The 25,460-nt window shown below is 37.9% G+C and overlaps 1 protein-coding gene across 6 annotated transcripts in view; it reads left to right on the forward strand.

Moving 5' to 3' along the window:
* ATP8A (ATPase phospholipid transporting 8A1) overlaps nt 1-25,460 on the forward strand; it is a 305,670-nt gene that overhangs the window by 123,894 nt on the left and 156,316 nt on the right. For all 6 annotated transcript variants that reach the window (XM_068227251.1, XM_068227249.1, XM_068227247.1 and 3 more), the window contains exons 13-15: nt 7,767-7,904; nt 13,111-13,263; nt 24,151-24,348. In XM_068227251.1, coding sequence (XP_068083352.1) covers nt 7,767-7,904; nt 13,111-13,263; nt 24,151-24,348 — 489 coding nt within the window. The remainder of the gene's footprint in view (nt 1-7,766; nt 7,905-13,110; nt 13,264-24,150; nt 24,349-25,460) is intronic.

A 25,460-nucleotide genomic window follows, 5' to 3' on the forward strand; every position in this document is an offset into this window, starting at 1 on the left:
CAATATCAGTCCTATTTACAATATTTGCACAACGAAAATGGTACCATTCATCACACTTACGACACAGAATCCCATTTTTAACTACTCTTCTGCATTTGCCACATTTTTCACTGCATCTTACACCATTATCTACTACGGATATCACAGACTCGCACACAGTAGTCGCCATCTTGAATTTCATCTCTGGATTCCAAGATAGCGAGTTCAAACCTGGCAGAGATAGTCGGATTTTTGAAGGGCGGAAAAAAGTCCACTCGACACTCCATGTTGTACGATGTCGGCATGTAAAAGATCTCTGGTGATACATTTGGTATTTACCCGACAAAATTAATTAAATCTCAGCCATAGACACCCAAGAGAGATCCGGTTTACTCTGTCCACCATCTAGTGGGCCTAGAGTAAAATGGAACGTCGAAATTGACGAGCAAACAGCCAGATGGTGTCAAATCGAAATGTCTGCACATGGTAGCTGAGGCCATACGATTATTATTATTATTATTATTATTATTATTATTATTATTATTATTATTATTATTAATAAATGACTTCCACACTCACTATATAGACTAGACAGTATTACTGATCCAAATATCCCAATCCTTTGTTGGATATCAGCAACAGCATTTAGTTTACTGCCGGGCTGAGTGGCTCAGATGGTTGAGGTGCTGGCCTTCAGACCCCAACTTGGCAGATTTGATCCTGGCTCAGTCCGGTGGTATTTGAAGGTGCTCAAATACGTCAGCCTCATGTCAGTAGATTTACTGGCACGTAAAAGAACTCTTGCAGGACAAAAATTCTGGCACCTTGGCATCTCCAAAAACCATAAAAGTAGGTAGTGGGACGTAAAGCAAATAACATTAAATTATTGATCAGTTTACTTAGGGATTTTACAGACAAGCGCCGCTATTATCTTATCAGTTGACTCTTTCCCCCCCCCTGCCCCCCTTCCTTGCCCTTACCACCAGACAAATTCATACTTGGATTATGCAACAACCTCCCCTCACTAACCTTGTCTTGCCCCAACCCCCTCTAGCTACAGCAGAATTCGTTTACTACTACTACTACTACAACATGATTTTCCGTGGTTTCCCATTTTCACACCAGGCAAATGCTGGGGCTGTACCTTAATTAAGGCCATAGCCGCTTCCTTTCCACTCCTAGCCCTCCCCTACCCCATCATTGCCGTAAGACTTATCTGTGTTGGGACGACGCAAAGCAACTTGTAAAAAGAAAAATTAAAAAAATAAAATAAAATGATGTTCTGATAACAACAAGTTCGGTGATTAAGAATATCTTGTTAATGAGGCAGATGTTTACCAGACTGAAAGGAATGAGTATTGACAGTGCTCCTGGGCCTTTTTAAAATTGAAAGTGGTTATAAAACTAAAATGTGATGTGCCGAAGTTATTAGTTTTGTTCCTAATATAATGTTAGCCTGGCGATCATCATAATCATCATTTTCCAGATCCAGTTTCCTGGGTGTGATGTACAAGTGCACGCCACTTCTTCCTGTCAAAGTATAGTTTCTGAACCTCTCCTCCCACTTGACGTTTCTCTTGCTGACCTCTGATTTCACTGTGTTTATCCATCTATTCCTTGGCCTCCGTACTGTCATGCCCCTTTCACTTCTCTGTCAAAGTAATTTTTTGCTGTTCTCGTTCTGTCCATCCTCATAACATGTCCAAACAGTTCTAATCTGCGTCTTCCTAAAAGCTTTGAGAGGTATTTTGATGCCACCCTCCTTCCAGTTTGCTTCATTTGTAATCTTGTCTTTCGTGGTCTTTTGGTTCATCCTGGGGATACTTATCACAAATATTCAGGTAAGGATGTATCATTTTGATTGTCAAATGGGGAGACACCAATGTATTATGAAACTGGTGCCTCAATTACAATATTTTCAGTACTGAGAAGGATCGTACAGAGGACACTTGGGAGGAAGCTTTGGCCATACATAGAGTTATCAGAACAGCAAAGAGGGTTTTGTTTCACTGCCTGGTACGTTCATTAACTCTTCACTCGTAAACAGCTGTCTGCAAGATGCACAGCCAAAGAAAAAAGACTGCTGTGTTACATTCCTTCATGCATCAAAAGCATTTCATAAACTTTGTCACAAACATACAGAGATAACTTTCAACACTAAACCAATTCCTCCACATCTACATCCTTGGTTTTACATTCCAGTAACTACTAGTATGGTTTTTGGAGACACCAAACAGAACATACTGAAAATGAAAACCTACAACCTGTTTTCCAGTCACTGACCGGGTCAGAGGTGTAATGAATGAACCATATATAGGCTATTATTACAATGGGGTCGCCACTCCCAAAGTGATTTTTATTAATGACTGATAAATCCTACATAAAAGGTATGGTCAAATGTTCCATCTTTACAATACTATTAAAAAATTATTTAATTATTTAAATAACATTTAAAATAACGGAACATGTTTCATCTATCTTGTAGACATCATCAGCCAAAAAGTTTTAAGATTAAGAACAAAGGACAAGGACAAAAACACATTAAAAATAAATTGGATTGCCGAATGTGTCAGTTAAAATTTTGAAGAATGTGCTGGAATGTTCTGAGCACAACACTTGAATACTGTTAAAAGTGAAAATTAAAATATTAAACACAAGAACCACGTGGTCCATAGCAGGCCCAAACGGAACTTAAAAAAATAGAAAAAAGGTTGGTCTTTTTATAGACGTGTGTATATCAGCATGTTCACCGCCTAGGGGCGGAAAATGCCTAAATTCGCCACTCTGAGTAGCATATATTGCCACTTAATGAAGAGGACTCTTACTTCAGAAAAATGCACTAGTGTCCAAAAGTTAAGCGTAAGTTATGAGTTAGTAGGGCAACAGGAAATAGACTGCAAATCACACGACATATGCACCTACCAACCTTACGTGTTCGTTATGTATAGGAAAGGAGTGTTCCCTGCTTTGACTAGCGGTGTAATCGCAAGGTAAACACAGCCAGTGTCTGCACCCCATATTCCCTTAATGGTGTTCGCCCTGTTATAGTGTGCGGAGTGTAGCCTTGTGGTGATCGTGACAACATAATGGCACAATGATGCCTTTTGAACCCCGTTTTGCAGTGTAGAATACTCAGCCGCCTGGAAGCAGGCCAGACACAGACCAAAGTCACCGTATCCTTGAACGTGCCACAAACTGTAATTTCCAGGCTTTGGAGACGATTTCGAGACACAGGAGATGTTAGTCGTAGGCCAGTATCAGGTCGACCAAGGGTAACCACCCCACAGCAGGACCGATATCTGGCCTTAACCGCCCAATGAAATCGGAGTGCACCTGCAAGACAACTGTCGGCGGAGCTTGCAGCTGTATCAGGGGTTGTCGTTTCCCGGCAAACTGTGTACCGGAGGCTCAGAACAGCAGGGCTGTTCCCCCAACGTCCAGCGGTGTGCATCCCACTCACTCCTGCACAGAAGCGGGCCCGTTTACTGTGGAGCCGTTAACATCGAAACTGGACCATGAATGAATGGAGGCATGTGTTCTTCACAGGTGAATCCCACTTCAGTTTGCAGAACGATTCTCGTCTCACATTAATCTGGAGAGAACTGGGTAGCCGATACAACCACAGGAACATCGTGGAACGGGACCAGTATGGTGGTGGTGGAGTCATGGTGTGGGGCGGCATCATGTTGAATGCATATAATTTTAAAAAAATATTTGTTTAATGTCAACCTAGTCAATACTTACAATTACCATTATTGTGGTTAAATGATCATAAATAATTGAAAAATCGTGAACATGTATCGCCCTTCTTAACGGGCATCATCAGCACTATGAACAACTTTAAAAATAATAGTTACATTTAAGACTGTCTTACAATAATCAATCATGTAAGATTGGAATAAAATGTGACATTAAAAGTTGTTTTTGATACCATTATTAAAAAGTTATAAGTAAATCTTATAAACAACAAGTTAAAACAAATGTAGGTCAATCTCATAATCTAGTCTAAAAAATATATACGTTAATGTTGGTAGGAGGATTGTCAAACGGCATTTGTCTGAAATTGAAATGGATCCATTTTCTTTAACATTTGGTGAAGGTACATATTAAACTGTATTCATCAGCAAGTAGAAATTCGAAGAACAAAATATATACAAAACAAGGGCTCTAATTAATCATGTAGTAGAAGATTAGGTCAAGGATGATCATGGCAATTCTTCTTGAGTTAAATTGGTTATGTAACCAGTCGAATAAGAATACGTTGAATTAAAAATACACGTCGTAAATTCACGACAATGCACTGGATTGAAGATATTTATCAATATAATTGTAGTATCCCCTCTGTTGTGTAAATTTTCAATGATTAGAATGTTGGATAGACTGTAAAGAAAAATATAAAGTGTATGTACAAAAATAACAGTTGTGGTTGTATACGGTTATGGGTTACGTAAAAATGCGTACTTACTCGAATGCCGTAGAGTGTCTAACTTGTTCTGTTGCTAGCGGTAATCTGACTGGCGTTTCTACTACGTGTATTGTATGGGTGTGGCGGAGGGAGGGGGACGAGTTGAGGGAGGGAAGAACTGGGCGGATTGGTACATACTGGTGTCGATATGGGAGGGGGATTATTCGGAAGGGGAATTATAGGTATGGTATCTGGGGGCGTGTTTGGAGTTGTTGTACTGGTAATTTTTAAAATATGCGGGATTCTCTTTTGATTTGGGATAACTGTTTTCAACAACTTAGGTATTAATGTGTACAAAGGACTCTTAATTTCCGTGTCGTCATTAAGGTTATAATCCTTATTAAACGTTTTGTCCAAATAAATATAGATATTTTCAAATTCGTTTAGCAGTTTTCCCTTGTTAGTATTCTTTATTATTGTTAGATCTTTTTCTATTGTGGTAAAATGGTGGCCTGTTTCCTTCATGTGTGTACTCATAGCGGAATATTTGTTATGTTTTTTGGCATTGAAATGTTCCAAATACCTTGTAATAAAACTTCGCCCAGTTTGACCAACGTATGAATAACCACACTGTGAACAAGTCAACCTATAAACTCCTGAATTCTGATATTTGCTGTTATTATTATTATTATTTATTTTATTATAATTAAAAAATATGTTCTGCGTAGTGTTGGTTGTTCTGTAAGCTATGTTTACATTATGTTTGTTGAAATTATTGGTAATTTGGTGGATCATTGGGCTATTATAAGTGAAAACGACATATTTATTTTAGCTAGGTTTATCCGGTTTGAGGTTAGTAGACAGTTTGTTTTTTATCTTATATATCAGATGGTTTATCATTTCAATTTTGTATCCATTGGTTACTGCAAGGTTTCTTATGTAATTCAATTCAGTTCTCAAATTTTTGGGAGATAAGGGGATTCTTAAGGCTCGATATATTAGGCTGTAAAAAGATGTCTGTTTTTGTGTTCCAGGATGTAGCGAAGAATTATTTATTGTAATTGACGAGTGTGTAGGTTTTCTGTGAATTTGATATTCAAAGGAGTTATTAGATCGTGTAACTTTTATATCCAAAAAGTTTAAAGAGTTTTCATCTTCATCCTCTTTCGTAAAGTTTACATTTGGGTTAATCTTGTTTAATTCGTCCAATATATCATTACTATTGGTGGTATTCTTGTCAATTATGACAAATGTGTCATCCACAAACCTCAACCATAAAGTAATTCCTTTTATGTAGGTTTTAATTTTCGTGTGTTCTATCGTATCCATATAGATATCGGCTAGGATACCTGAAATGGGATCTCCCATCACCAATCCATTCTGTTTGTAGATTTTACCATTAAAGGTGAAATAATTATTATCCAATGTAAATTTTAGTATAGTCATAAATTCTTTGATCTCCATTTTACTGAGATTACTGTGTTTACTGATAGTATTGTAAATAATATTAGTGGTTCTTCCCTCCCTCCACCACACCCATACAATACACGTAGTAGAAACGCCAGTCAGATTACCGCTAGCAACAGAACAAGTTAGACACTTTACGGCATTCGAGTAAGTACGCATTTTTACGTAACCCATAACCGTATACAACCACAACTGTTATTTTTGTACTTACACTTTAAATGCATTTTTTTTAAATTTTTCTTTACAGTCTATCCAACATTCTAATCATTGAAAATTTACACAACAGAGGGGATACTACAATTATATTGATAAATATCTTCAATCCAGTGCATTGTCGTGAATTTACGACGTGTATTTTTAATTCAACGTATTCTTATTCGACTGGTTACATAACCAATTTAACTCAAGAAGAATTACCATGATCATCCTTGACCTAATCTTCTACTACATGATTAATTAGAGCCCTTGTTTTGCATATATTTTGTTCTTCGAATTTCTACTTGCTGATGAATACAGTTTAATATGGACCTTCACCAAATGTTAAAGAAAATGGATCCATTTCAATTTCAGACGAATGCCGTTTGACAATCCTCCTACCAACATTAACGTATATATTTTTTAGACTAGATTATGAGATTGACCTACATTTGTTTTAACTTATTGTTTATAAGATTTACTTATAACTTTTTAATAATGGTATCAAAAACAACTTTTAATGTCACATTTTATTCCAATCTTATATGATTGATTATTGTAAGACAGTCTTAAATGTAACTATTATTTTTAAAGTTGTTCATAGTGCTGATGATGCCCGTTAAGAAGGGCGATACATGTTAACGATTTTTCAATTATTTATGATCATTTAACCACAATAGTGGTAATTGTAAGTATTGACTAGGTTGACATTAAACAAATATTTTTTGTAAATTATATGTAATCACTGTCGTCAATACGGACCAAATATGAGATTAATGACTTGTAAAATATCATGTTGAATGGCCGTACGGTCCTGCACATCTTCATGGGTGGTCCGAGGAACACTGTTAACGCTCGGAGATACAGGGATGAAGTACTGAGACCGCATGTTCAACTCTTCAGAGGTACGGTTGGTCCAGACTTCCTCTTAATAGAAGATAATGCCCGAGTGCTCCGCGCTGCTCTGGTGAATGAAATTCTGGCTGGGGAAGAAATTCATCGCATGGAGTGGCCAGCGAGGTCTGCAGATCTGAATCCTATAGAACATGCCTGGGATGAATTGGGGAGGCAAATTGCATCCCGTCAGCCTCTACCAAGGACTCTCCAAGACCTTCACATTGCCCATGGAATTGACTGCCACAAGAGCTCTTGGACCATCTGATAGAGAGCATGCCACATCGCTGCGAAGCATGTGTGGCCATTAGGGGTAATCATACACCCTATTAACAGCATATTTTGTTGTGGAAGACATTGCCAAGTTTTGTTAGTTGTTGTCAAAGGTGTACCTTAGCTATCAGAACCTTTCTGACACTGCTTTTTTTGGACAAGTTGTTTGACATATGGTGTGTTTGACATATGGTGTGTGATTCAGCTTCCGTTTGTTCAGCAATCCATCTGACATTCCTATCAGGCAGCATGGCCTCATTTAGTGATTATGCTTAACTTTTGGACACTAGTGTACATTATTCAACCTAATTTCAATAAAAAAAATTGTTCTACAGATTACTAATAGCTCTTATTTGGGCGATTTTTATGGTTGTTTTAAATGAATGGCTTAAATGTTTTCACCATTAAACAGCTAAAATCTCATTTTAATCTGGATTGTTCTTCTAACCTACTTTGTCTTCAGGGTATTCTTCTCTGTGAAACCAGTGTAAATGGTTATGAAAGTATCCTTGAATAACAGGAAGAACTAAAATACTTTTTTTTATCCTTTCAGGAATGGAAAAGTACGTACCATAAAGCTAGCACATCCCTCCAGTATAGGGAAACAAAGATGGAGGATGCTGCCAACTTAATAGAAAATAATTTAAGGTTATTAGGGGCCACAGCTATTGAGGACAAATTACAAGATCAGGTATGATTACTGCATGATATATGTACTTGAAACACAAGACTTTTCATTCTACAAATTACTAATGACTCTTATTTGGGTGATTTTTAAGATTCTTTAAATGAATGGTAATATTTATGAATAGATTTATCACCTTTAGTATACTGCATGGCACTCCACTCACTCCCTTGAAATTGTTTAAATGTCCCAGCCTCAAGGCTAGGAAATTTAAGTAAATTGTACCTGTAGGCTGACAGATAGATCTTACGAACATAGAGCCTAATATAATTCTCGAGGATGCATTCTGCAAGCATTTACTGCAGCAGCAAAATTTATGAGGTGTGTTAAAGAAAAGGGGTTAATTGATTGTACCAAACAAGAAAATAAGTGTAGCAACATTTTAATGGTGATTACAAATACATTCAGACTGACAACACTTTTGTATGTAATAGTAGTACTACTACTACAGTATTGTTTCTAGCTCCTCAGTTTGTGTTTGGGTTTACGGGTTGAATTTCTTTGTTTTATTAGTTCTAAAATTGATTTGTCTGATTTTTGGGCTTGGTGATTTATCTAAGCTTGGTGTCTTCTCTCAATTGCCTGGTCACATTCTTCATCCCACCATTCAATTTTCTTCCTAGGATTTGTTGGAGCTAAGTCTTCTGCTATCAGTTTTAGTTTGGTGGTCAGTTCTTCTAATGTATTAGTGTTGACAGATCCTTTTCCTGTTTCCCTATAGTACTCCCTATTATTTATTAAGGTGGTAGGAACAAATTTTTTTCTATTTTTATTTGGAGGTCTTTTCTTAACCCTTGGAGTTAATTTTATTTTGATCTTAACAACATAGTGATCTGACCCTGAGTCTTTCCCCCTTAGGACTTTGACATTGTAGATTTCATGATGGTGAAATTTATCCATGCAAACATGGTCCAGTTGCCATTCACCTTTCTAGAAATGAGGATGTTTCCAAGTTTTTAATTTGTGAGGTTTGTTTTAAAAGTATGTTGATTTTGAGATAAGATTGTGGTTTCTGCATAATTCAACCAAATCTTTGACCATTTTTATTCATCCTCTTATGTGCTGGCCATTTTACAATGATATCTTGGTACCTTCTTTCTTGTCCCAGTTGTGCGTTGAAATTGCGAAGGAGAATTTTAACGTGTGATGAAGGTGTGTGGATTAAAGTTTGATCCAGGAGATACCAGAATTTTTGTGCTTCTTCTTTATCCTTTCGGGTGTTATTTTTCTCATTAGTAGGAGCATGTACATTGATAATTGTGTAGATTTTATTTGCAGATTTCAGAGTTAGTGTTACAAGTCTGGGAGATTGAGATTTAAATTCCATGACTGAATCTATGATTTTGAGATTTATTAGAAATCTATTACCAAACTGCGAAGAGTTTTTCATCACTCATTTTCCAGGGATTCCTTTATACAGTCAGTACCCTTGTGATTCTATTGGGTCTTGATCACTATTGCTTATTCCTTGAAGGGCCATAATTAGAATTTTATGTTTGTCCATGATGTCAGTGACAATCTTCAATTTTCCAATTTGGCACAAAGGTTAATATTGTGTGTCGAAAAGAAAGGGATTTGTTTAGGTTTGATTCTGTGAAGTTTTTGTGTAGATGCTGGCTGTTGAATTTTCAGATGCTCCGATCCATCATAATCTTCCAAATGACAGCCTACCGCATCCTAATGCTGTCTTTTCTGCAATATATGATTGCAGTCGGTGGAATTTTTCTTCAAAAGACTTTTCATGGTTGACTGTCTAAGGTGTCATCTTGAGATGAGGATAAATCCTTGAGTTACAATTGGGAACATGCATCATTTTCAAAAATATTTTTTTTGAAAAGTACACCAATGAAATAGTACGTAAACGTATTACATTGTGGTATGTTGCCTTTTTTTCTACCATTAAAAAAATATTTAACAGTGCCTTTCCGCAAGGCGAGTGAAACGGCCTCTGACGTAAGCGGCGCGCTGTGACGTCACGATCCAGTACCGCATGGAGCTCTACCAGCCGTTGTGCATCAGCCGTTGCTAAAAGCCGATTGTTTATTATTCATGATCGCGAATAACTTCGAAATGACAGAAGAAACGTTCAAAACAGCACAGTCAGACAATCTACCATGTGTAGATGTCATCATTCTTGAAAAATTTGACTTTTGTGGCCGCAGAAATTCGCGGATAACAAGCAAGTTTGTAAGTGGCGTCTTTTATATAAGTGCAATGCACTGTAACCCATAGTATTAGGATAACAACGAACCTGGATAGATATCACATCACTTTCAACATTTCCTTCTAGACTGATTCCCCTATTAAAGAATAACATTACATTTTTGGGCTTTCAGCATTAGTAAAGTAAGAAATCGGATTTCAGCACTAACATAAACGTATAGGTAGCATTATAGTACTAGTCCGCTTCTGTGGTGTAGTGGTTAATGTGTGCTACTCCCGGAGGCCCGGTTTCGATTCCCGGCTCTGTCATGAAAGTTGAAAACAAATAGTACGAGGGCTGGAACGGGCTCTTCTCAGCCTCGGGAGGTCAACTGAGTAGAACGGTTTCGAATCCCACCTCAGCCATCCTCGAAGTGGTTTTTCGTATTTTCCTACTTCTCCTCCAGGCACCTAAAGCCACGGCCGTTTCCTTCCCTCTTCCTTGTCTATCCCTTCCGATCCTCCCATCCTCCAACAAGGCCCCTGTTGAGCATAACAGGTGAGGCCGCCTGGGCGAGATACTGTAATGGCCCTCCTCATCAGTTTCATCACCATACTCAAAGTCTCACGTTCCAGGACACTGCCCTTGAAGTGGTAGAGGTGAAATCCCTCGGTGAGTCCGAGAGAAAACCAACCCTGAAGGATAAACTGATTAAGAAAGAAAGAAAGATCATAGTACTATAGGGCTATATCTAATCTATCATTCCCAAAAAAAATATATATATATTTATGGTTGGGACAACTGGCCTACCCACTTCCGGGGCCCATGAAAGAGAATTAAATATCTTTGTGGAGGGAAAAAATTAAACATGATAAAGATAAATATGACGTCATCTAGTTTTCACAAGTCGGGCTGAGTGGTTCAGACGGTTGAGGTGCTGGCCTTCTGACCCCAATTTGGCAGGTTCGATCCTGGTTCAGTCCGGTGGTAGTTGAAGGTGCTCAAATACGTCAGCCTCGTGTCGGTAGATTTACTGGAACGTAAAAGAACTCCTGCAGGACTAAATTCCTGCACATCGGCGTCTCCCAAAAATCGTAGAAGTAGTTAGCGGGGCGTGAAGCCAATAACATTAATTACATTTGGCTTTTAACAAGCTGAGCATATCAGGAAAGAAAAGTGTCCCGGAGACATTTTAGTCGCTCAATACAGGAATGTCTTTGGGTGCTGTGACTTTTACTTTTTTTTTGTTTTGCTGTTTGCTTTACGTCACATCGTCACATATAGGTCTTATGGCGACGATGGGACAGGAAAGGCCTAGGAATGGGAACAAAGCGGCCGTGGCCTTAGGTACAGCCTCAGCATTTGCCTGGTGTGAAAATGGGAAACCACGGAAAACCATCTTCAGGGCTGCCGGCAGTGGGGTTCAAAACCCATTATCTCCCGGATGTGAGCTCACACCTGCGCGCTCCTAACCACACGGCCAACTCGCGCGGTATTTTTACCCTTCGGTTTATTGACTTGGCTTGTATAACCTAAAACTTAGGCTAAGTTGCATAATATTTTAGACACATCACTATTTTCACCTGTGTGCAATTATGTTATTTATTTCATTAATATTATGATAATTATTATAATTGAGCATTGTTAACTTATAAGACCCCAACAGACAAGCATTGGTTTTGTGTAGAGTTATACATAAATTCACGTTGTTTCCTTTCATGATGTACACGCCTATTCTTTGTTACATTATAGAGTATTTAGATATAGCCTAAATTTCTTTACCAATTAAGCTCTTCAATAAAGACATACATAACTGTCCCATGCCAAGATATATTGGTAGAATTAGAGCTGTCAAAATGGTTCATAACCCCTTTGATTTATTAGCTTGACATGGATCACCCAAAACATAGGTTATGTTTGGAGAATACTTTAATAATCAGCATTATTTAATGTAATGTTTATTACTTTCATATTCCAAGATGTAATTGAAGCATTTAAATAAAGCATCATACATTAAAATTTAAAGTTTTACCACTAGAACAGCTGACATGGAAAAGTGATTTGAAAATTCAAACAAATTCATCTTACGTGAAAATCTTCAAAAAAATAAACTGTAGACTTTTCCGATATTTCACCAGCATTTCTCCGGCTCGCCAAAATCCATTTCTCCCTAGTTTTAGCGTCTTTGGAACATTTATAAACAATTTGTTTGGGATGGTATGCGATGTGCTATTGCACATCAGAACTATACACCATTTATAAGTTTTCAGCCTCACTGTCTGTGCAGGATTCATTTTAAGTCTAAAATATACCACTCAGATTATTATCCAATGTATAGACCTCGAATTTAACCATACCAGACACTAACATAAAGTAGAAATACGCGAAGTGTATCCTGCTTCTCACAGCACACTATGTGTTATTTCGTCTGCTAATTCAGTCAACCTGTACGATGACGTCAGACCAATGAGATCGCGTACTTGCGTGACGTGACATTTTCGTAGATTTTTATCATGTTTGGAGTTATTATTTGTACATTCTGATCACATTTTTGAATTCTGCATGAAATTTTGAATCAGATTAGCATATTTTTAATTAAAACCCCGGATCATGCATGTTCCCTATTCAAGAAGTTATTTAGAAAGGTGAAGATGAGAGATGAAGGATGATTTTATGAAATTGTGAAGAAGGCTTTGTGCCTTTTTTCATCCTAGTTGTTCAGGACTGGGAGTAGGCATTTCCTCCATACCCCGCAAACATTATGATTTTCCCGCCAATACTCGGGTAGCTGATTGCAGTGGTTTCCCACTGGGCGATGGGGTCGCCACATCCCTATGCCTGCTTGTTGTTTTTTTTTTTGGTTTTGTTTTTTACTATATATATTACTTTATTGTACAAGCTGACACATGGCATAACTCTGTGCACTGTCCACCTGTTGAATCTCTTTATTTTTAATTTTCTCTTTCCATACAATGCTCTGTTTATCTAATGTTTGTTAAAAAGGAAGAGCATGCTGCTAAGAATTTGCAGTATATTCTTTACATTTCTGTATGATGGTGTGTTTTGTAGGTCCCAGAGACTATTGCTGCTCTCATCCGCGCTGACATTCGTCTTTGGATTCTGACCGGAGACAAACAGGAAACTGCAATCAATATTGGCTACTCCTGCAAGTTAATTGTCCATGGCACTCCACTTCTCATTTTGAATGAAGATAGTTTAGATGTACGTATGAACTATCAACTATCACTGCTGCCAATGTTTAGATTTAGATGATTTAGCTATATATCTGTTGAAAAACCATTTGCATGCAAGTCATAAATAGAGCATGGACCCACCATTAATTCTTATGTATAACAAGCTGTGAAAAGGGAAACTTAATTTAAAACGAGTCTCATATAACTACCAATGAACTTTTCATTCAGCAAGAGAAAAATCAAGAGTAGACACCCAAAATTATGTTGAAAAAGCCTGAGTAAGAGAGTATATGTGACAAGAAGAAACGCGTAGTTAGAAGTTGAATAATTATTTGCTTTACTTCCCACTAACTACTTTTGTGGTTTTTAGAGACGCAGAGGTGCTGGAATTTAGTCCCACAGGAGTTCTTTTACGTGCCAGTAAATCTACCACCATGAGGCTGACATATTTGAGCACCTTCAAATATGACTGGACTGAGCCAGAATCGAATCTGCCAAGTTGGGGTCAGAAAGAGAGCGCCTCAACCGTCTGAGCCACTCAGCTGGCGGTTAGACGTTGATTCAGAAAAAATAATTTATTAGGAATCAAGAAATAACCTAGCTGAAAAATTAGATTTTCTTGTCATTAGATTGCTAGATAAGACTTTATGAGAGAAATACCGATATAGGGAAGTAGTTTATTGCATTCAACCTGCTACAAGGTAGAGTGATTTCTAGTCAGTTAATTTTTTTCATGTTTTATTATTTCATAAGTATAAAAACTATTACTAGAAGTGTTGTCATGCTATACAAATGTACAAACAAACAAACAAACAAACAAACAAACAAAAAACATCTGTGGCACATATAGCCCACCTGCCGAGATGACTGTTGCCAATCCAGATGACCTTCGTATGTTGGAGTGTCACATGGTCAACGTGACTACATCCTCAACCCGTATTACTAGGCTGTCGTGACCAGGTCCATTTCTCTTGCATCAGGCAGTTCCTCATTGGAATCGTGAGGTGAGTGAACCTCCTGTCGGGCTTCGGTCCAGGATGTACTGGGAATCAAATGCAGGGCCTCCAAGTAAGAGACAGTACACTATCCCTACATAATGGGGCTGGCCTCCTACTGTACTATTGAGGCAGTGAGGGGAAACTGTTCTGTAATTTTGTCTTTAGATGTTGTCGGAACACATTCAACTGTTGATGAAAGAGTAAACTACATGTAGCAATTTCTTTTTTTGTCTTCTCCGTGCTTTATAATGTAGCCTGTAGAATTCTTCTCATTTTTTCTGTTACATTGAATATGGTTTATTGATACATTATTTTTCCAGCCCGCCTGGTGGCCATGATTGTTAGGCAGTCAAGTCTCTAGGGTCTGACACCATTGTTAGTTCATTCAAGTCCCTTTGGTATTTAAAAAAAACAACTCAGAATGTTGGCTGACAGGGTAAAAGAGGTGGTGGTATACAATTTCTAATCACTAGATTGCATGCTGAAAGCCTGGATTCAATTCTAAACCTCTCAGCAATGTCATATGGAGTGAAGACATATGACTGTTCATGGTGATTCATCTGTCGGATGGAGGCGTTAAGCCTTGAACATACCCCTTGGTGCGATTCGACATGAGTAGGCTATGCGCCAGCACTGGGTTTCACCATCTTCCTTCCTACTATCATATATCACATCGTTCATTTCATCTCGTTAACTCCTCTGTTGAGGTTGATGGTGTCAGGAAGGGCATATGGTCATAAAAACTTGCTGCGAAGATTCATCCATTTCATACCTGACCCCGTAAAGAAATGGGACAAGGGTTAGACTTACAAAAAAATATGTTGTTCTTCAAATATAAGCAGACACCATTTGGAGAATTGATAGCTATATTTTCCTTTTGTGTCCTTTTAATATTATTTTATTTATGGATGTACCAGTTACTTCAGAGGCTTCTCCTTGGCTAGCAGTTGACATCTTAGAACTAGAAGTTGATCCTTGCCTACTCCAGTGGCATTCAGAAGTGCTCATATACACCAGCCTCATGTTTGTATTTACTGACATTTAAAAGAACTACTGCGAGACAAGATTTTAGAATTTTGTCCTCCCCAAAAACAGTAAATATAGTTAGTGGAATGAAAAACCAATAACTGTTGTTAGAACAGCGATTATCTTTTGTGTTGTGATAATCATCATCAGCTACATTTACTGCTGCATTCCTCAGTACTTAGTAGTGTTTCTTGTCTGACCCAGCATGTAGTTAGAAACAGGATATTTTTCTTTCTAAAAAAAGTTACACCAAGCTCGATAGCTGCAGTTGTTTAAGTGCGGCCAGTATCCAGTATTCAGGAGATAGTAGGTTCGAATCCCACTGTCGGCAGCCCTGAAAATGGTTTTCCGTGGTTTCCCATTTTCACACCAGACAAATGCTGGGGCTGTACCTTAATTTAAGGCCACGGCCGCTTCCTTCCCACTCCTAGCCCTTTCCTCTCCCATCGTCGCCATAAGACCTATCTGTGTCGGTGCGACATAAAGCAACTACAATCTATTAAAATTCGTATCCACCTTATTCAATACCAATACGGATGAATAATGAAATTTATACACTTAAATAAAGCAACTAGCAAAAAGAAAAAAGTTACAGTACTTCCTCTCAACAGAGGTAGCCTTTGGGACCCACCTATAATTTTAACATTGTTATATACAGAGTGTATCTTAATTATACCGACAAAAAAATCAGGGATGTTCTTCGTCTTAAGTAAAAAAAATGGCACAATTGGATTGGCAGAGAAGATTTTTTTTTTTTGAGAAAATGAAGTTATTTTGTTACTTCCGGGTGCGTGGTTCAAATTGCTGAACTTGCCATATTTGCTCTGCCAGAGCGCAAATTGCTTCCCGCTGTTGTGCTTCGGAGGAGAGGAGAGGAAGGAAGGGAAGGGAGGGGATGTGGGGTGTATGTTAGATGGAGGCAGAGATAATGCTTGGTGCAAATGCACAAGTTTCTTGTTTGCTTAGCGCAGTCATTTCCCGGTGCCATTAGGCAGTACACAGATTTTTTTGTTCATATTAACTCCTATAAATCTGCGGTATAAATTGGTGAGATTTGCTCCATTTCAGTACACCAACGAAGAAATGGCTGATATGCACCTAGCGTATGGCGCAGCACATGGCAACGGGAGAGAAACTGCACTGATTTATGACATCTGGCACCCTGATTGTCGCCAACATCATTGTGTCCATTGGCAGGCAACTGTGTGGAGGAGGGCAGAAGAAACTTGGTCATGTGACAATACTGCACACACATCAGCATTGGTTTAGTGTCAGTATTTAGGCCAGTATTGTTGGTGACTATTTACTTGGACCTGAAAGGTGCGGAATCCTACCGTTTTTCAGTAGAATCACTGCCTGGATTATTAGAAGGTATTCTTCTAGGTATTTGGCAGCGAATATGGCTGTATCTATAATTTTGACCATAATGGCCACCAATGGTCTGTACTGACTTAAATCACTGTTATTAGTTATTTACAGATCCTCCTTGTCAATACAGTTCTAAGCACAGTATATTTGCTAATACATCAAATACACAAATATATATATATGTACATGTTTCGAGAATTTTCTTCAGCTAACCGATTAAGATCATATGCATGTAATAGACCTTACTTAAAACATTATGCCCTAACATTAAACTGGTTAAAAACAATACAATAAAACATATTAAAAGTTCAAACATCAATATCATGAATGTTATGCCCAGTCTTGTCCTGCAAATATCGTGTGAGAGTTCATTTATGGTACTGTATTAATATTAAGCTGATTTGCAATTATCAGATGTTGTTGTGATGTGGCATCTGTGTGACCTTCATAAACTAAATACCCCTCATGGGTCTCATGTTGTTCTTCTTAATAAAGTCGAAGCAGTATGTGTCTGCTTATACCATAAACAAGTGTCACGGCGCATCCAACAGAAATAAATATATTCGTGCTAGAGGATTAACCTGCCAGGTTAAATTGAACTTTCATGGTCTGTAAAAAAAAGGGTGGAAAACTAACATACAATGGTTCTAATACGACTTAACAAAAGAACCCAACACATAAAATTAAGTGATTTACATTGGATGCGAAGGTCTTGGAGATGTGTTAGCACTTTAAGCTCAATCGACAGACTATAGGACTGTCAAGCTAGTGAGTTGAACATCTGCAGGAGTGGAGTGGGAGGAGTCTACAGCACAGGAGGGGAGTTGACTTTTTACTGCCCAGTTAGGCTTTCCTGCATTGTCCCTTCTTGTTCCCCTTTTCCTTTATTTCTCTTTCTAGAATATTGGTTAGCTACTTTGAATAACTGATTATCCTCTGCCATGTGTTTGTTAGACTGTTTTCTTTGTCAATTTCTGTAATATATAAATTTATAATTTCTCGAGAATATTCCTACAGTCTGCCGATTGAGCTTAAAGTGCTAACACATCTCCAAGGCCTTCATCCAATGTAAGTCACTTTTAATTTTACGTGTTGGGTTTTTATTTTCGTTGAGTTGCATTAGAACCATTATATGTTAGTTTTTTCCCCCTTTTCTTACAGACCATGAAAGTTCAATTTAATCTGGCAGGTTAATCCTCTAACAAGAATATATTTATTTCCGTTGGATCCGCCGTGACATTTGTTTATGGTATAAGCAGACATATACTGCTTCAGCTTTATCAAGAACAACAACATGAGACCCATGAGGGGCATTTGGGTTTTGAAGATCACACAGATGCCACACCAAAACAATATTTGATAATTGCAGATCAGCTTAATATTAATACAGTACCATAAATGAACTCTCACATGATATTTACAGGACAAGACTGGACATAACATTAATGATAATCATGTTTGAACTTTTAGTGTTTTATTGTATTGTTTTTAACCAGTTTTATGTTAGGGAATAATGTTTTAAGTAAGGTCTATTACATGCATGTGGTTTTAATCTGTAAGCTGAAGAAGAGAATATTAAAGGATTCATGTACTTATATATATATGTATTTGATGTATTAGCAAATATACTAGGCGGATTGACAAGGCGGATCTATAAAAAACTAATAACAGTGAATGTGGCTGTGCCATAATGGTGTTGGGCTAGTTTAATGGCTGATTTAACTCCAATGGACTTTTCTTGTTCCATGAATATCGAAGTAGAAGGGGGGGAATATTGAAGATTTACTGTAGTCAAACCATTGGGCATATTGTTTCTTTGTTCAGTATTTAATTCCTTTTACAATGTTGTGAGTAAAGGAATGCATAATTTTGTGGTGGCAGCGATGCATCTTCGCGCATGTTAAATAATAAAGAACGTTGCTGAGACCAACAGACGAGGGGAGAAATGATCAGGAGTATTTCTTAATTGACAGGTGTGTCTTAATTACTATGGTTCTTATACTATCTGTGCAATTACGGCTGCTTAATAAAAAAAACTGTGGATATTGCTTGTGAGAGACAAAGACAAAATACTGCACAATTCAAACGAGGAAACTTGTGCATTCGTGCGGAGCATTATCTGTCTCCCTCTATCATACACCCCACTTCCCCTTCCATCCATAAAGCACAGCAGAGGGCAATGATTTGCACTCAGGCACAGCAAATATGACAAGTTCGTCAATTTGAATTGCGCGCCCAGAAGTAACAAAGTCGCCTCAAAGACATGATACTCTGTAGGCTTTTGGGCTTATGTCGTGTCAAGAAAATAAGGTAAAAATTCTTATCGTTTCGCAGGGAACTGTGCCCTGCGTCCTCAGAAGAAATCTCGACTATCCAGGCTTGTGTCTATACCATACACCTGCCAATGTCATGTGTTATGCAAACACGTTATGTGAACCACTTAGACTGATTGTGATGGTTTGTCCAGCTTCTGCTTCGAACGCTAGCGTTGCCACGTCCTGGGGGCTACCTGGTGGCGAATGAACGTACCATTTTCCACTTCTATTATAAAGTTCCAAATTTAAAGTGTCATTGTTTAAGAAGCCTTTCTCGTGGACAGTCGAGATTTCTTCTGAGGACGCAGGGCACAGTTCCCTGCAAAACGTTAAGAATTTCACCTTATTTTCTTGACACAGCATAAGCCCAAAAGCCTGTACAGTATCATGTCTTTAAGTACGGGCCGTGAAAGAATTAATGACAAAGTTGCCTCATTTTCTCAAAAAGAAAAATGTTCTCCTTACAAGTAATAAATTTCATTGTAGACCATATTGGACATCAGATTATGAACATTAAAATAAGAATAATAATTTACACCACCTTTCTAATATTTATCTTTCCTTATATTTAGGATATAAACATTACAACTGGTATTGTAAATTGGGACATGTTTCGCTTAACTGTCGTAAGCATCATCAGCCGAAATAAATCTTAGCCTAAAGTTAGGTCAGGGGTCCGAACCTAGTGTTCTTAAAATATATGGTACCCTAAGATTCGACATTTACTTTATTGAAAATCAAATCGGCTTAAAACTAGTGTGAAAACATATAAGAATGTTCATCATGGCTTAGAGAAAAACACACAATTGTGCTGTCGGAGGTTAAAAACATAAAGTACAATATAGAGCTGGTAGTGAAGTAATTAAAATCATTGCTACCAGTCAGTTAATAAGAATGTTCATACATAAAAATGATTATTATATTCTTTTGAATGATGAAAGTAATTAGAATTGTTAACTAATTAAATCTCATTCTTGCATAGACACGTGATTCGGGTACGAGAAATCGCATATTGTAGTTGACATGGAATAGTAACACTTCAAACAGGATTGATCATGCCTGAAGCTGCTTATAGGTAGAGGCCAATATCCAGTTCCATTAAAATAATGGTTAAAGCCGAAAACAGGTGTCTTCATTTTTACTGGGAGTTCAAGATCAAATACAGAGAAAATAAGACGCAATGTGTGTGAACTGAAGTCTGAAAAAGGGAAAAAGATGTACTCAGTGCTTGAAAATAGTGTACAAAATGAGAGTAAGATCGCTTACCACTTACGTTGGAAGAGCGTTGACTGGTCACATTAGCCACTCGAGGGGGTCTGGTAAACGTCTGCCCGTTGCTATGTGTGTTGTATCGGTGTGCTTGCTTGGGGGGAGAGCAGGTCAGGAGGGGAGGGGTAGGCGCAACAAAGAGAGCACTAGAAGGTGGCAACGGAGTTGTATTATGGGGAGGGGGTAAGGTGAAATCTGTTATTACGACCGGAGGGATATTTAAAGGTTTATAATTGAAAATTTTGGTGAAATTGTTATGATTTACATCAAAATTAGTGAGTAACTTGGGGACATGTTCAATTAAAGGGCTGTTGTTCTCGGGGACATCATTCAAATTATTATTATTATCATTATAAAAATGTTGATCCAAAAAAAGTAAGTATTTTCCAATCCAGTCATTAAGCTGCTTTTATTTACACATTTAATAATGCAGAGGTCTTGATCAATTGTAGAATCGAATCTTAGGACACTAGGTTCGGGCCCCTGACCTAACTTTAGGCTAAGATTTATTTCGACTGATGATGCTTATGACAGTTAAGCGAAACATGCCCCAACTTACAACACCAGTTGTAATGTTTATATCCTAAATATAAGGAAAGATAAGTATTGGAAAGGTGGTGTAAATTATTATTCTTAGTTTAATGTTCATGAAATGTTTTCTGCCACTCTGATTGTGCCATTGTTCTTTATATAATATGAAGAGAATCCCTGATTTTTTTTTAATTTTTTTTTTTGTACAATTGAAATACACCCTGTATAATAATGTAATAGCTAATTAAAAGAGAGGGAAAATGTATGCATATATGTCAGTAATATATCGCTTACGAGTGAGCAGCGAGATGATGAAATAAAATCTGATACAACTTCTTGTGGACAGTTGTGATGTTATCTCTGAGGCTCGCAAGTAGTCCATAGTTGCACAAAAGCTTCTGAAATTGGAATTGCATAACTTTTACCAATTTAACAATCGATTTTACTTGTACTTCCTAGATTGTACTGCTCCTTTAGGTAAGCAATAGTTGGGTCATATACTTCGTTCATTTCATCATGCACAGCTTCCACTTTTTCAATATGCTGTTCAAGCTAGATCATGGAGTCAATTGGTAGCCCACATGTAGAACTTTTGAAGTAGACAGTTACGTCCTCATGACGTGTACAGTTAGTTGTTAACACTTAGGCTGATGACCTCTTCATGCACTTCATGGTCTTTAATTGATTTATGGATATATACTACTTAACTGAATGATTACACTAATTTCTAAGCAATGATCTGTGGTTTCACTGCCTTAGAATATGTCCAAGAGTTTTGCTTCTGCCAGCCATATTTGTACTGGGTACTGTTTTGGGACCTGGTAGAAAGAGCTCTGTTGGTTGTTACATCTGCATTTGGTTTCAGGCAAGTTATCCATTCATATGTCAAGAGGTTTGATTTACTTCTAATCCATTTATTAGCTGCTGCCATATCAGTAAAGAGCTCAACTCTGAACCCAGAGTTAGTCAATCCCAGTTCTTAAATTCTCTAAGATGATGGTCTTCTCAGAGCTCCTTCATTGTTGACTTCATCAACTCTGTGGACAACAGAAGATGGAGTTTGTCACACAACTTCTTCAGTTCCTCTCCCAGAGATCTGAGTCCATTAACAGCACCTTGCAATGTTGTAGGAATGTTTCCCAGGCTGTGTGAATAAGGCTCAGTCCTGTAACTCTCCTATTCGCTTACTTTTAGCGACATCAGCTGGCAGAAACAGTGTTGTTTCTGTGCAGACTTCTAATGATCTTGTCATAATCCTCCATGAATGCTAATGATGATTGCTTTAATTGCACCATTTGTAAGGAATATATTAGCTTTGGCCATTTATATTCATACAGTACTGTTTTATAACATTGATTTCCTGATCAGAGTGAAACATTGGTGTAGATGTTAATACCTATGTCTAGATTTTTGTAAAGATATACTATATGACTGTAATATTTCCTCTTGCTTGCTTGTTTGTTTGCTACTATTTCTTTATTTTTGCCTATAAATGAGATGAAATGATATTTCAGTTTGTTATGGAGTACATACATGCAGTCATGAGGATATTTTGAAGGAGTGTAAGTGTGTATTTCTGTAAGAGACTATTGCAGATACTTGCATTTAGATTTTAAGAAATAAATTTTACTTGAAGAGAAGAAAGGAGAGATAATGAAAATACACTTGATTTGGCCCATTAGTTTTCAGATCAGCTAACTCCTTGTGTATTCTCACAAGGCTGAATGAACCACTTTCCAAACACTGACTAGTTTGAAATTCATGACAAATCCCAGAATCAAATGCAAGATCATACAGTACTGTTTTATAACACTGAATTTATGATCTGCAGTTTTAATATTGAACGTTTATGTAGGCTAATTAATATTATTTTATTTATTGTGTCTTGGAAGAGATATGTCAAGACAAAAGTGGGCAAATCAGAATGGTTCAAAGCTAAAGTAGGCTTAAAACAGAGTAGTGTAATGTCACATGTCCTATTTGTCATCTTAATGGGTGGAATCTGCAAGAAAGGGAATGAGAAGTTGCTCCTTGGTACAGAGACCTGTCTGCAGATGATACACCGGTAGTAATCTTTGGATATGATGTAAAGGAAGTTCACATTCAACTGGATGCCTGGAACAAGACGTTAGAAGAATGTGGTCTTAAAATAATTGGAGAGAAGAGCAAGACCAGGTCATGATGATGAGAGCAAACAGAAATGGAAAGAGGATAATTGAAATCAAAGGAAAGGGACCGGAAGTGGTGGATAGCTTCAAATACTGGGGAAGCATGGTAATGAATGATAGAATTGTTGAAAGAGAAATAAGTCAAAGAATACAGCAAGCTACTGGAATGAACTAAAGGTTAAGAGATTTGGTATGGAAGGGTGATGTTCCAATTAAGGGTAAGAAAACCCTCTACAAATTGTATTGCATGTCGATATTGACTTCTGCCACTCAGACATGAACAGTAACCATCAGTAAGGAGAATAGATTACTGGCATGGGACCTAGTGTTTACAGTGCACTATATCTTCTGGTGTGGGCTAGAGCAATTTTGTTACTTTCATTGATCTGTCTCTGCTTTATCCTTGGCTTTGACAAAATGAAAGTGACCGAGGTATGAGTGATGCTAGTAATACCATTCCTTCTGCAGCCAGTCCTTGCTATGAATGGTGTGAAAATATTGCTCATAGGGTCAGTTGGTGCATGCATTTCAGTGGGCTTGGCAGACTGATTTGTAATAGCAACTTCTGGCTCAGTGAGGAAAGCAACGGGAAACTACCTCACTCCTCATTTCCCTAGTACACCTCTTCAGTGATGCCTAGGCCATCTATGACAGCTGATGGCGGAACTGTTGAGGATCCAACCAGCCTTCGGGCTGAGGACTAAACATACATACATTGGAATTTAAGTTCCTCAGAAGTATGAAACATTAAATAAGAAGGGACAAAATCAGAAATGAAAATTTCCTAAGGAAACTAGATGTTGAAGAACCAGGAGACCAGATAGTGAAGGCTTGTTTTAGCTGGTTTGGGCATGTCAAAAGAATGAAAGCAGACAGAATTCCAAGAATAAGTCTGCAGCGGGGATGTAAGGGATAGAGGCCAAGGGGGAGACAGAGCAAGAGCTGGAAGGACCAGATTAAGGTGGATATTAGAAGATGAAAAGTTGAGGTGGAAACAATATACAGAGGAAAGGGGTAGAAGGAGAGGACAAAATGGAGGTCAATGATCCATTGCCCAACCTAGGAGCTTTGTTGACAGAGGTGACTGAAGATGAAGATCCATCATTACTCCCATTGTCAAAAATCTTCCAATATATTTTGCTGTTTTTATGTACACATTCAGTATCCCTTGTTTGTTAACCCTTGAGATATTTTTAGAGTATGTTCTGTTAACAGTACTTAATTTCTTTTATGTTTATAGAGCACACGGGAGACAATTGCAAGACACAGCACAGAATTTGGAGAACAGTTAGGAAGGGCCAACGAAGTGGCCTTAGTCATTGATGGCAAGACTCTCAAGTATGCTCTGAGCTGTGATGTACGGAGAGACTTCTTGGATCTGTGCGTCAGTTGCAATGTTGTGATATGCTGTAGAGTATCACCAATCCAGAAAGCAGAAGTATGTTTTGTGTTATCTATGCATGGCACTTAAGTTTAAGTGATGTAAAAAATTCATTCCTGTTGAACTATTGTTGTTTACACTGAGCCTTTGACAATACCCAGCTTGTTAAACTGTCTCATAGAGTCTAGATAACATCCTTCACCGTCTTCCCTTTTTTCCCCCTTCAATAACACTGACCTGTGAATTCTAACTTTCCGATCATTGCATAAAGTTAACATTTTTAAAAAAATGCTATTTATTCGAGGCGTCGACCTAAGAAGATCTTTTGCCCCTACTTTGCACCATATGTTGTGAACCTGCGTGCATTTGGAAATGGCACAAGCGTAAAGTGTTGAATGTGAGGAAAGGAACATTAAGGACGACACAAACAGCCAGACCCGAAGTCAGGGATATTAATCATTTACAATTTAAAAACCCTGACCCGGCCAGGAATCGAACCTGGGGCTGCCGGGTGACAGGCGGACGCGTTGCCCCCTAAACCACGGGGCCGGACCATGTGTAGTGATGTAGTGATGTGTTATATTTCGGGCATGCTGATTCCGGAACTGAAGTCAGTTTTCCCCTATCACATCAGGTTTTTCTGCAAATCCAAATGAAAATTTGATAAATATGCAGCACACACACATACAAGATTACTATTATCACATGTAAAGAATGCTTCTTCCTTATTATTTTCACCCATCTGAACACTCCTATCTTACACTGGTATATTTATGAAGATAATATGAAGGTATGTAGTGTATTGTGTTAACAGACCTCTAGAAAAACACAGCCAAATGGACCAAAATTTACCATGCAATAAGCCTCATAACGTACTGAGAATGGTAAGTCTACGGTTTCAATTTTATAATGTCCTACCTTAGTATAAGAAACGTCTTCGCCTTGCTTTTCGTGTGTGAGGAGTAGTAACCAGCAGTAATCAGCCAGTATGTTTTTGTTCCATTTCCCTTGATATCTGCATTCAATTTCCTGTAGATCTTGATGGAATTTTTCTCTATGCTCTTCACTCAGCATTCCTAGGTTCTCATGGAAATAATCCAGATGTGAATGTAACATGTGCACTTTCAAGCTCGTTTTTCAGCCTAAATCTTGCAAAGAAACAGCAATCT

Source organism: Anabrus simplex, chromosome 4, assembly GCF_040414725.1.
Source record: "Anabrus simplex isolate iqAnaSimp1 chromosome 4, ASM4041472v1, whole genome shotgun sequence".
NCBI classification, from domain to species: domain Eukaryota; kingdom Metazoa; phylum Arthropoda; class Insecta; order Orthoptera; family Tettigoniidae; genus Anabrus; species Anabrus simplex.